Genomic DNA, 13,834 nt, shown 5'->3' with positions numbered 1-13,834 from the left:
CGCAAGCATCAGAATCTACTATAATAATGTGATTTAAAATCACTAAAGAAAACAAATATGTGCTTAGTGAGATAATTAAAGAAAGCTACACCGAGATCTTAATTAAGCGGAAGATAGCATCAATCTAACTCAGCAATAAAGATTAAAAGCCAACCGAAGTAAAAGTATTTTGTTTACACATTCGTATTCAAGTTGTGATATTCTTTGTACACTGTTGTTTAGCGGCGGCGACGTAATTGTTTAGAACAGCTTTGTGAAATTAAAAAAGGCATTTTTCACACTTACAAGCGCTGTGGTAAAACAGAATGACGGACAAATTGTCGAATGGAAGTTTTGCGGCTTCTTTATGTTTTGAACGATCTATGTACTTACTTTTGTTCAAATAATAATAATTATAAAAACCTGAATTGCCTGCCATAAGCATCATCATCAACACTTCAGCCGATTGAAGTCCACTGCTGGGCATAGGTCCTTTGTAGGGAGTTCCTAAATCCACGATCCTTGGCCGCTCCCAGCGACTCGTTTGATGTCGTCTGTCCACCTCGTTGGGGCGCACAACGCTGCGTTTACCTGTGACGCCATTCCAGGACATTGGAACCCCAACGTCTATCAGTTCTCTGAGCTATGTGCCCCTATGCTAGTATTATAATAATAATAATATAATAATAAAGTTTTTTATTAGAGGCATATAAACCCATATATCAGCTTTTATATACAAAAATCTATAATTAAATGTATACATTAAAACTTACATCTAACTGAAATAGTTATTAAACTTATTTCAGGTGGAAAAGTGAAGTGAAGTGAAGTGTACCTGCACGGCGGGGTTGGCGTGGAAGTAGGCGAATAGCGCGCCAGTGATGGCCAGTAGTGCCACCGCGTTGAGTGCCAGCTGCAGCAGTCGGAACTTATGCGCCGAGCCGCTTGCACCCGCGCCTCGCATGTCGCGCAGCATCTACGAAAAAAGCTACACTTGTACCGTCGGAATCGAACTTTATGGCTTTTCGAACTTCGTGATCAGTCTATCAGCGGGAGTACAGTTAAATACCCTGCGCAACACTCGCAGCGACTCTTCCGCGAAGACATAAAGTTTGAATCAGACTAGCGAACTTCAAAAACAGGTTTAGGACTAGCTGATGTTGCTTTTTTTTGTCTCCATTTTGGCGTAGTACGTTAGACGTACAGCGTCACATTTACAACACCAAAATTATACTCTATTATATTATACTCAAACTAAGGATTATTATTCTAAAACAAAACGTGAACAATAATAAAAAAGTAGTAGTTTAAGTGTTGGTAGATTTTTTTTTATGTATATAGCTGAAATCACACCTGTTGGTAAGTGATGATGCAGCCTAAGATGCCTAAAAAGATGACCATTAAAAGAATGACTATTGATTTGAAGTTACTCATATGTCAAGAACTGGGATAAATTAAAGCTGGAAGGACATTCCAGATCCTTGCGGTGCGAATCAGGAACCAAGATGCAATGCGCTCCGTACGCGTCTATGGTATATCGACCATATATATATATATAGTAAGGGGACAACACTCTCAGTTATAGTACTATTTTTAAATTGTTACAATAATTATGGGTACTTACTTACTCACTGGGTTGATCTATAATATTATCTTACAACAAAAAGATACCAAGTTTTATTACTTAACCAGTAATTCATGGGAGATGATGCCAAATTTTATGATAATTTGTTACCAGCAAAGCCCTCATCGTCATAAATTCTATTTTATGACGCCCTATTACATCTTCGGCGTATACGTTAGCTTATAGATTATTAACTAACGATTCAAAAATGGAGGTGGTAACTTTGGACGCTTTCTCTGTCTTTCTAACTGTCGGTTTTTCTGATATTGTAGTGTTCAAACCAGTCAAACTTTTAAATGCGTTTTTGTTGTCGTTGGTTTGTTGTTTGGTAAACCCGAGACTAAACCACTGACTTAGTGGTGGCTGACCATATCTAACTGCGAAAAGAGCATATAATTCTTAAACAAATGAATAAGATATTAAATATTATTTCCATAAGTTCAAAGTTTATATTAAAAGTAAGCATATAGAAAAGTCCCATCATAGTATCTTATTAATCTAACTAAATGCTGAAATAGATAATTTTAGGTGACAATATGAGATGGTGATAACAAAAAGATGACCTGGTTAAGTTGGTTGTCGGCCTTTTCATATACCAGTAGGATGTAATTACATATGCGATTCGAGATAATCATGTCTGCCATTTCTCGTCCTATTCCGATAAGATTAGACGAGACAAGAAGTCTTTAGTTTATAGTTTACAAATGAATTCGTTTTTAGTATTTTTTTCCACTAAAAGTTATCTCTATATTTCTTACCTACTAACCTGTAAATAAATAAATAAACATCGGCATTACAAACATCGCCATCTAGCCTCAAAGTAAGCGTAGCTTATGTTACGGGTACTCAGATGACTTATGAATATTTCTATGAATAAATACTTAAAATATACAAGATAAAGACCCAACTGGTTACAAGATAAAAACCCAACTCGTTAGGGGTATGGCATTTATATTTAGGCTATACCTCTAATTGGTTTCTAAAATCACGGTACATTTTTGTCAGTAGAACTAGCCACGGCCGAAGCCTCCCACCATACCTGATCAGAGAAAATTAAGAATATATAAAATTCCAAATTACTCTTGCTCCCCTGCCACTTAAAACCTTTGTCAATTTGACATATGAATACGAATAAGTATCTAACCTCTACCATCTATATCCCTTCTAATATTATAAATGTCAATGTAAGTTTGTTTGTTACGCTTTCACGCAAAAACCACTTAACCGATCCTCATGAAACTTTGTACACATATTTTTGGAAGTGTTAGAAGTAATACTGGTTACTTTTTACCCTAACATTAAGCTCGGTTCCTTTCGGAGAGGGGATGAGTGTTTGACGATTTTACACCATAACTTAAAACCGATTTCAATAATTATTTTTGTACTATAGAGGTTAAAATATGTGTTTAATTTTGCCCAAACTGTGGTTGGAGATAGAGGACAGAAGTCTTCAGCGGACAGCAGCAAACCCCTCATTGAATGCTTAGCGATACTGCATACTTTATTTTTTTTAGATCTACAACTAAATTTAATGCCACATCAAAAAACAAAATCAAACGCAGACGAAGTCGGGGGAAACAGCTAGCCGTATATAAATTTGTAGCCCTATTTTAAATATTTGACATTGACTTTGACTACAACAAATATCAGTTAACAGAACAATAATTTAATTTTAGTTTAAACCATCACACAGGGCTTAATCAACGCCTAGACTAGACTCAATTTTAGATATGTGATCTACATGCTGGCATTAATTACGGAGTCTTGTACAGTAATAATTTAGCTGAAGGTATTTGGACTCGTTAAAGTCTAAGCTGTGTTCCAATATAATAGCCTATACCAGTTTACTGTTGCTTTGTACCCAGGGGGTTTGCGCACAATCACTATCAGACGGTTTGGTGATCGCAGTAGAAGGTAGTAGTAAAGCAGAGGACGCTGCTGGCACTTCTCTGTTAGATAGTCGTCTTGGACGGCAGACGTACAAGTGGTCGTGACAACTGTATTCTGATCTGCCGACATGGCACATGGGCCTAATAAAACTCCACGCTCTGGAGTTTGCTAGGAGTATCTTTTTCCCCACTCAAAGAAAGAAGGCCTTTGCCTAACTGAGCGACTAAAAGCAATTATCAGCATCGTCAGATGCCTGCGGTCGACTGCCTTTAAGAAATTTACCGAGCAAGTGATATTTAATTGAGTGAATTAAAAACGTACATAGCTCTGATAAGTTAGAGGGACGTGTCCTCCGAGAGGAAGGCCGAAGTGGGAACCACCAGTCTATCACGGCTTCATATTTAGCCACAACCTCGCTCAACAGGCGTATGTTTTAGCTCTTCGTGCTACTAATCTATATATATATCTATCTATACTTATAATAAAACTGTAGCTGGAAGATTTCTGTACATTTAATATATTTTGAAAATTTTCACCGGGGGAAGCTATATAATCTAAACATATTTTTATTTCATTTTTGTTTGTTTGTCTGTCTATCTGTCTGTACGAACGGATTTATATAAAATGTTGTATAGTGATATATTCAGGGTCAACGTATAGGATACTTTTTATCCCGATAACAGTAAGTTTCTTCCGGCAAATGGTAAGAAAGTTCTTATCAATTTTACTTCATAGCTACGTTAAATTTGAACCTATTTTAAGAACATACAGAAACCATGTACACGACCTAATATTGAATCATCAAAAACCACTCCACTTTAGTAGTGTTTCTCGAACAGGCGGTTAGTCACTTTATTCCATTTAACAGTTATAAGTAATTATTTTAACTCTAATCTGACTTTTATTTACCATAAAATGGAGAAAAGTTTGTAAGCTAGTTACATTTCGCGGATGTGAAGTGAGACGTGCGCAGGGCGTTATTACTGTTTTTGGACGCAATAAACTGCATGCATTAATGGCTGATTGAGGGTTCTGTAGGTTCTTAATTCTGTGGAACAAGCATAGCCTCTTCTAAATTTCTTTTTACTCAAATATGTTAGCCCCGTCTATTTATAAAATGTCATAGCTTTAGGCTATCTGTTTTCGGCTTTTGCTACCTTGTTATGTGTACTTAGCCTAAAATAACAATCTACGAGAACGGTAAACGGACCACAATCATGCTCAGCGTAAACAGCAATATTACGACGTCGTTTGCGGAGGCTCTGGCACACTCTTATCGCATCAATTATAAGGTTTATTTTCCAATAGAAATGCTGAACGTATGTTTGGTTTAGCAGAACGGAGGACGTTGATTAGACGTGGTCTGAGAAGAAATGAGGTCGACCAGAATGAATGTTGAATTGAATTCTTTAGTAATGCTTTTTTTTTTTAGTACATTATAGAACGGCTCGAGGGCTTTTGTTGCTGATTGAAAAAGTTACTTCAGGGGTAAGTAATCATTTTTTTTTATTATAACAGTATTATAATAATTTGATATCTACAGAAATGTATGTTTTAAAATTTTTGTAGTAATTATGTGGTAGGTAGTGTAGGTTTTTTAAGCGGTGATAGTCTAGTGGGTAAGGCTTTGTATGCAAGTTCGAGCCCTGGCACGCACCACTGACTTTTCGGAGTTATGTGCGTATTTCATTTCAGCAATTTGAATATCATTTGCTTTAAACGTTGAACGAAAACATCGTGAGGAAACCTGCATGCCTGAGAGTTCACCACAATGTTCTCAACGGCATGTGAAGTCTACCAATCCGCACTTGGCCAGCTAGGTAGACTACGGCCTAAACCCTTCTCATTCTGAGGGGAGACCCGTGCCCTGTAGTGGGCCGGTAACGGGGCTGATGATGATGATGATGTCATCATCATAGCGGGGTGTTTTTTGTTATCACCATCTCACATTGCCATTTAAAATTATAACAAGAGCAACCTGGCTAGAGCAATAGCTTACACCCAAACTTTTTCCTTTCCTAAATCCTTAATAAATCTCCAGAAGTCTTTTAAATGGCTAGATGGGTGGATGGATAGGTTATTTTTATTGTAAAATTGTATGCAAATGCTCCTATCAAGAGAAGAGATTTGGTTATCAATGGGAGCTAGGATAGGTAATAGATAGGTTTCCAATCGGCAAAAAAGTTTTATTTTAACAAAATTCATACACTCAAAAACTAAATAACCGGAAAAAAGAAAATGGAAACAACATTTTAAGCCTTGTTAGAAAAAAAATGTTTACAACCGGTTACGACGAACAATATTCGACTGCAATTTTCTGAATGCGTTTCATTTCATGCAATATTTTTTCATAATTTTTTTAAGCAATGATTTACATATTGCCGTGATACTGGAAAAGGAGACTTTTTGTAACAGAGTTTCATACGTGACCTGCATCTGCAATAGGAGCCCTTCCTACGTATGTACTCGTTTTTTTCGGTCAGTCCGATTCCGCCTTTTGAAAAAAACAAGTAGCATACGTAGTTGAGCTTAATTTGCAGATGGAGTATGAAACTGAGTTTTAATAAAGTGTCATAAAGTCACCTTTTTCATTGTTACGACAGAATACCGAAGTTTTCGGGACTTTAATACAACACTAACTTGACTCCCTGTTATATTAAAGTCCCGAAAACTTATCCCCTTATTGTCCCAGTATTGCAAGTCTTTTGAGGTGACAATGTTGGGCACAAGCCTTCTCTCTCATAAGAAAGACCGTTTTAAGCCTAGGCCCACCACGCTGCTCCAGGGCTGGTTGGTGAGCTTTAACCACTATTGTCAAAAGTTGATGATAATAATAGGGACCGGCAAGTTTCCATGGCACGGGCGTTGATAACGTCAATTTAAAACTCCAGGCTGGTAATGAAATTTTTTTAAGAGATAAAACAGATACCTAACAATTTTGGTCCGACCCGGGATTCGAACCTATAAAGCACGTGATCGGTAGTTAAACATGCTAGCCACTAGACTAACGAGGCAGTCGGAATCCTCAATGATATTACGTAAAAATACAAACCTAGCAGCCAAGAAAGTGAGAAGCTTTAATCACTCTCAGCTTACACATTAATTAATTAATAGGCGCCTGTGACATCCAGCCGCCAGGATTTGCTTAATTCTCTGAGACAGAAGCACGCCAAGTGTTACTTTTCTATCCATTACTTTTTTTATTACATAAAAAAATTTGGTTCCAACGCATTACTTTAAGAAGCTATGCAGCGCTGTTTCACCCAAGGTAAATTTTAGAAATTATTCTATACTTTGCGGAATTCCATGATATATTATGAAAATTAAACTAAATTTGCTATACTCCACGACAAACGGAATCTGCATGGTGTTTGTAAGAAACTATAGATAGTTTCTTCAATCCTTAGGAGATGTTGACCTTACAATGAACAATAATTCATTGTAAAGTCTGAGGATGCTCCGGTTTCGGAGCGAAACGTGCGTAGGTACATTGCCGTAGATCTGTTTGGTGTGGAGTATAAGGATTGAAGAAATTATAAATAACACCATACAGTTCTCCTGCTTTTCGCGGAATGTAGCAAATTAAGCTTAATTTTCTCTGACACATAAATGTATAATGTTAAATTTTAATATAGTGCTATAAACACACAGCCACCAATACCAAACCAATATAATAATAAACTTTACTTAGGCTTAAAATAGTTTGTACGCAGAGTTCTATATTAAGTATATGAAAAATATTGCATTTATGATTTATAATAATAAAACTAATTAAAACATAAAACTTGGTTGCTGGTGCCTTTATCAGGTTTCACAGTTTTATAAGTACCAGCGACCGTCAATATAAGTAATGGTAGTATATTTGTTTACAACGAAATTGGTGAAAATAAAATTATGTGCAACAGTTTTCAGTTACTAAAATACAAGGCATATTTTTATGACACGTGTCGAAAGTAAATTTTACTCTGTCAAATGACGTCTGGCGTACCGGCCTTATGATAAAATGGAAACCGAGTTAAGTCCATTATAACATCCGATAAATCCACATTTTCAATTTCATTCTGTTTGAAATCGCGGCTTGCGATCAAATTAAGTGCAATTCACAGGAAGCGCTTTTGAGTGTAAAATAAAATGTTTTTGTTTGGTCTAAACTGTGAGATAGAGCGGTGCGAGATACTTTAAGACTGACTGAATTTTTTTTTTAACTTTCTATACTTATAATAAAACTGTAACTGGAAGACTTCTGTACATTTGATATACGAATAGTTAGAAAATTTTGACCGGGGGATGCTTTATAATTAATACTGAGTCCAAAGCAAATTTTTGATTTAATTTTTGTCTGTCTGTCTGTCTATCCGGGCATCACGTGAAAACTGCTGAACGGACTTAAATCAAATTTGGTATGGTGGAAGCTGATACTCCGGGTCAACATATAGGAGGAAACTTTTTTTCCCGATAAACAATAATTTTCAAATTTTATAAAAAAAATGGATACAATCGAAAGATGGTGACAACGCTATCATCATATGAATCCTTATCCAAATAAATAGTTTTATAAATATTAAGTTTGATTATATACCTGCAAATTCCCTATCGCTTAGAAGGTGCCACGGCTATAGATATGCAAAGTGCAAGAAAAAAGGCCTCGAATAATTTAGTTATGAAATATAACTTAACCTGGTGGCGCTGCAATTAGTTTCTAGGTTTTTTTAAGATATTAAAACCTGTAATAACCGCTGTGCTGCAGACAAAGTTATGCGGGTCAGCTAGTTTATATATTAAGGTAGAGAAACGAAGTTAGTAAGTAAATCCTTACACACTGTCCAAATTTCAGTTTTCTGCGATTAGTAATTTTTTTCAATCAGTAAGTTATATAACTAAATCGATGACCGTAACTAAGTATGCGGTCGCAATTGTTTTATAGGTACAAAAGATAAGTTGCAATTGTATTTGCAGTCCAATTTACTCTTAATTCGTTCGTCTTTTAGTTGTAGTTGGGCTTTTTGTGACAGACCTAATCCGGCTTACCATGCTTATATCTGCCACCAAGCTGCGTTGCAGGCAGATGAAGGCTTAACACCTACGCCTCAGGTTTATGGATATCGAGCGGCAAGTTACAGGACTTGTTCCTTTCATGTGCTTGCTATTGCTCTGTTTATACGCGATGCTTTTCCATCAGAAGGGCCATCAGCTTAGTCCGTCAAATATTACTATGGAAAACAAATGTTCGCTTGTGCCTTGGTCCACGCGCCATGCCCAGCGCGTTTAGCGCAGCTTGCCGCTAAATATCGCACTATATTTTAATTGCGCCGCCCGTGCTGCGTGTGACAGTAAATTTTACGGCGGATTCAGGAGCACTTCGCTCTCTCTGCAAATGGCTGCCAATAAATGTTGCTGTTAATGTTTCCATTAAACCTATTATACGTTATTGCCATTGATGACTTTTGACGATCTGAGTAGTGAGCGCTGTGGTCTTTATGTGAGAGGTGCCGAGGTTCGTTTCTAGTTACCACCCTAACGACAAAGACCTTCCTCAATATATGGGCTAACCAACACTGAAATAATTTCTTGTACCGGACCGGCTGTTTCTTTGATCATCGCGTTCAAGTAAAAAAACAAACAAATAAACAAACTCAGAGTTTAAATGCTAGTATAAGATGACTCATTGTTTATAGTTTTGACACTACGCCGAAAAATGCCTTAAATTTACATAATATTCTATGTACGTCAAAAAAACCCTGTTTGTGATAACGCAGGGCCACCAACTACGTAAGTTCACTATCCTTTTAAAGTAAGTATATCTTATATTTTTGGTGTGGAAATGCAATAAATAGATTATAATATAAGGGATTCTAAGCCATCTATGAAAAAAAAATGTCTAGGTTCCAACATTAACCCTGTATATATGCGATCTACTTTATTCTATTAACCGGATATTTAGTTCTACGACGAATGTTTTAAAACTACGAACCTAGTTCTGCATATAAAAGTTGTGTGAATCGCCGGACGCATTAAAAGTTTTGTCTGCAAATCATTAGGTTCTGAGGAAACTCTAATGAGTTGAATAGAAGTTTAAAACCGCATATAGTTTGAGTTCTCAGTTTTGAGAAGCTTTCAAATTATTAAATGTTAGAGGATTCTGATGTGATTTGTAGCTGTGCCGTTCCGCTGTGCTGGCATGCAAGGAACACGTCCTGCAACGTCACGCCTTGTGTTCATCAGCTTGAGCCGTAAGTGCTTAGCCTCATGTGTCTGTAATTACACCGGCAACCACACCGTTCAGACAGGAACACAGTTTTACAATAATGCTGCTTTGTGTCATAAATTAGTATGGCGCTATTACTTCACTGGTCGAGCTCTGTCACAAAAAGCTCTACTAAGACTAAAGAAGAAAAAAGAAGTTACCAAAGTAAAAAAAAAACTCTTCATTTGGAATGAGTAAGGGTACTTCGAATGACGTACAACTTTTTCTGTTATATTATATTTAGCGGGCTACTGGTGATAACTACATTCGTAAACTTTAAGCTAAACCGTCAAGCAATCTAGCCTACGAAGAAACCGATAATAAAAAAGGCTGGGTATTAATTTTGTTATCACTATCTTATAGTGTAAAAATAATAATATTTATTAAGTGATTAGTTTGCCAATCGTGTATTAGAAAATAATAATTGCTTACCCTATGATGTAGTGACATGTTGCTTCCATTTTGAAACCTCACGATGGTCTGCAAAGACGCTGGCGTCGACATACTTTTAGTTATGGAAGAGTTTCCTGTTTCTTTCTCCTGCTGCTCTTTCAACAGCAAGCCTCGAGCTATCTTAGCGTTCAGGCTTTTATTCGCATGCTGATGAGGTAGTAACGGAGTTTCCATCGTCTTTGTGGTGTATGATGGGGAAGATGTTTGGCTGAAGGAGTCCGAGGAAACGTTAGAGTCTTGTCGGACGCTGATGTTCGACCCTGAACTAGGCGAACGTTTAATTGGGTTGTTCTGTGGTAACTGTGTCGGGGGAAATGATGAAGTAGTGTCTGGTATTTTTTGCGGCGGACGTCTCGGGACGTTTGGCTGCGGATTCCTATTACAGTCTAGTTTTGGGGGATTTATATTTGGGGTGGGATTTTGTGGTAAAGGAGGCGGAATGTGTTTTTTATTTCCATTCGGATCTGTTGTCGCTGGTGCCGGTAGTGGTCTCGGAGGAGTGGGCGGCGGGATTCTTCGAGGTGGTAGCGGAGAGGTGCGCCGTGGCGGCGCCGGAGGTGGAACTGGTAGCGGTGCCACCACTGGCGCTGTTCTCTGTGGTACCGGTGGTGGCTGTGGCGGCGTTTTTATTTGTGGTGGGGGTAACTGCAACAAAGGAAATAAATAAATAAGAAAAACCTTTGATTATGTTATAGCATAAAGCTATGTATATTTCGTAAACTTTTTGTTCTATAAAAGTATAACCCGCCCTATTTTTTCTTTTTTATTCCACTACAAGTTAGCCCTTGACTGCAATCTCACCTGGTGGTAATTGGTGATGCAGTCTAAGATGGTAGCAAGACAACCTGTTAAAAAGTATGGTAGTCATACCCCTAATTAGTTTCTACGCACCGTAACACTAAATCGCTTAGCGGCACGTCTTTGTCGGTAGTGTTGTAATTAGCCACGGCCAAAGCCTTCCACCAAACTAGACCAGAGAAAATTCAGAAATTATAAATTCCCAAGTTGGTCCGGCTGGCAAACGAACCCGGGACCTTCTACTTAAATACATAGCGCTCACCGTTGCGCCAAGGAGGTCATCAAAAGTACAGTGACGTGCCATGAAATAATAGATTTGTTAAAGATTGGCGATGCCACACCATCGCCATCATCTCACTACCGTGTAATTCTTATGTACGCATCAAAAGTGCCACCTATGGGCCTACTTGAATAAAGGTATTTTTGACTTTGACTTTGACTTTGACATCTCTTTCGCTCGATGCGCACAATGTACGTGCGAATATTGTGCAAATGAGATCGGTTGTCTTTTATAAATACATTTTTAATGGTTCCTCGCTGTTCTAAGCTCACGGTTGATCAGCTCTGGGTCGTACCTACAGACACGCTTTTATGTGGGAGGATGATATATTTGGTATCACAGTTTTCTATAACAGAGACAAATAAAAGTGTAACATTATTTTCAAATACAACAGTATTTTACACGCCTGATAAGCGAAGCGTTGAGACGATGCTCTACTCCCGCTATATGAAAGTAAAGGACTTTTCGAAACTAAAAATTACTGTGTTTTTCTCACATTGCACTTATAGGATAATATTACCATATATATATCAAGAAAAAACATTCGTTTAAACGTATTCGATATTTTTAAATAACAATTATTTTGTTTAAAAAAAATCCGTAACGGTCCGTATGGATCTGGCACTCTCAAGACCGTAAAAATTAACGAATCCAAGTTTTTTTTTTAAAAAGCTTAATAATTGTAGTGCGCTGTTTGCTATTTAAAATCTCTGTGTAATTCGTTGTCGTTTAATAACAATTAATAAAAATATTGGTTTAATAATTATTCATTATAAAGTCAACATCTCCTGAGGATGCTCCGGTTTCGGAGTGAAACGTGCGTAGAGGGTACATTGCCGAAGATCTGTTTGGTGTGGAGTATACGGATTGTAGAAATTATAAATTACACCATACAGATTCTCCTGCAGTTCGAGGAGTATAGCAAATTAAGCTTAATTTTTATAATAAATTAATAAAAAGCTAAAAAATTTATTAGTATTTACTGTGTCTCTTTTGAAAATTGGGTTCGTTCACAATTCTTGCGAGCTATTGTGTTGCTTTACGTCAAGAATGGCGCAAAATGTCGAAAGCATTTTTTTTTATTGCATCCGTCATTGACTGGTGAATGATAATAATAATTAAAAAAAAAAAAACAGATGACGCTCCAGCAACAGTACTTTTTTTTAGTGAAAAATGAGATTATGAGGCGTTCACTTTTGGATTTTTCAAAGTATGTTATAATATTTTGTTTCCCGTGCATGTGAGCTCATGTTACTTAAATTTGACAGATAGCATCCTTAAAATTAAATGAAGCAAGAGGTTCACATAATATTTGTTATCATAAACAAGTTCAGATTCACCAAAAGTAAATAGATTCTGTTGATAATCTTACACTTTGCAAGTTGACAAATAAAAATAAGTTGGTTTATGTTGTGTTGCTATGCTATTACAGTAAAAGCCACCAAATATGTACCTCTATTAATATAATGTTTCGCCCACCATTTAAATACATGAAAAAAATATTCCCTTGATAGTATACTTATCAAATATACGAAACCTATGAAATATACGTTAATTAAATTGTGGTTGGAACGGTTTGGTTATTTAGGCCGTAATAAAACGTCCAATTACTGTGATGAAATTTAAAAGGAACAAAATTTGAGTTTCCAAATTGTAATAAAACGTACTTCAGAAAACAATTTGGGAATTTAATATACACGTCGGTTACTCGCATATTGATTACGCCCTCGAGACGACGGGAGCTAAGCAAACATTGTTGAACCAACAGACGGGCATATTCTTTATAATTACGTCCATGGAGGCTCATCGATCTGTCAAACTTTTGCGGCGTCTAAAGTATTTTATACGCTGGAGCTAGTCAAAGAGTTACTCAACATTTTATATTCCGGCTTAAATAATAAATTAATATTTTCGGTTTTCAAACCACTGATCGAAGATGATATTCCAATTAAAAATATTACTAACTTTCTTAAACTAAATCTGATTAATGAGTGACACAGCCGCTCGCACTTGCTATAGTATGTTTCCTACATTGATTTATTGTTACTATACAGGTTTCTTAATACACCGATTATATCAATAAGATAAAATTAACATTCTTCACACACAAATAAATTGCCATTGTCATTTATACCTTCGCACATAAGATACATCTGAAACTAAAGCATTGGAATGTGAGCTATTGTGTGACGTACACGTGTAAAAATGAAGGACTAGCTCATCGTAAGTCCACGGACCTTACATTCCCCCCTCTCATAATTAGACATGTTTAGGCCATAGTCGACCATGCTGACCAAATGCGGATTTATATCCTTGACATGCTCAAAATGTCCCGCTTCACCGTTAAAGCAAGTGATATTAAAACAATTGCTTAAAACGTGCGTTAAACGTGAAGTGCGAGCGGCATGATGTGATACTTAAACAGGTAACTTGCTCTTACACAATCGTGCTTCTAACGAGGTAAGAGAATAGGTACACAAAGAAAAGGGCTTGGGTAATATTGCCAAAGAATAGAAATATTGGCTTTGTTTGTGAAAGTTACTTCTTGTAATTGAATCTGCCCAGT

At 36.8% G+C, this 13,834-nt stretch overlaps 1 protein-coding gene across 1 annotated transcript in view; it reads right to left on the bottom strand.

Moving 5' to 3' along the window:
* LOC120634593 (atrial natriuretic peptide-converting enzyme) overlaps positions 1–13,834 on the bottom strand; it is a 115,373-nt gene that overhangs the window by 48,567 nt on the left and 52,972 nt on the right. The window contains exons 4-5 of the mRNA XM_039905324.1: positions 10,170–10,835; positions 815–955 (exon numbers count right to left, since the gene is read on the bottom strand). Of these exons, the coding sequence (XP_039761258.1) occupies positions 815–955; positions 10,170–10,835 (807 nt within the window). The remainder of the gene's footprint in view (positions 1–814; positions 956–10,169; positions 10,836–13,834) is intronic.

The sequence above is a fragment of the Pararge aegeria genome, chromosome 2 (genome assembly GCF_905163445.1).
Source record: "Pararge aegeria chromosome 2, ilParAegt1.1, whole genome shotgun sequence".
Classification (NCBI taxonomy): domain Eukaryota; kingdom Metazoa; phylum Arthropoda; class Insecta; order Lepidoptera; family Nymphalidae; genus Pararge; species Pararge aegeria.
Note: the sequence above shows the minus strand (reverse complement) of the source record. Positions and strands in the feature narration are given on the sequence as shown.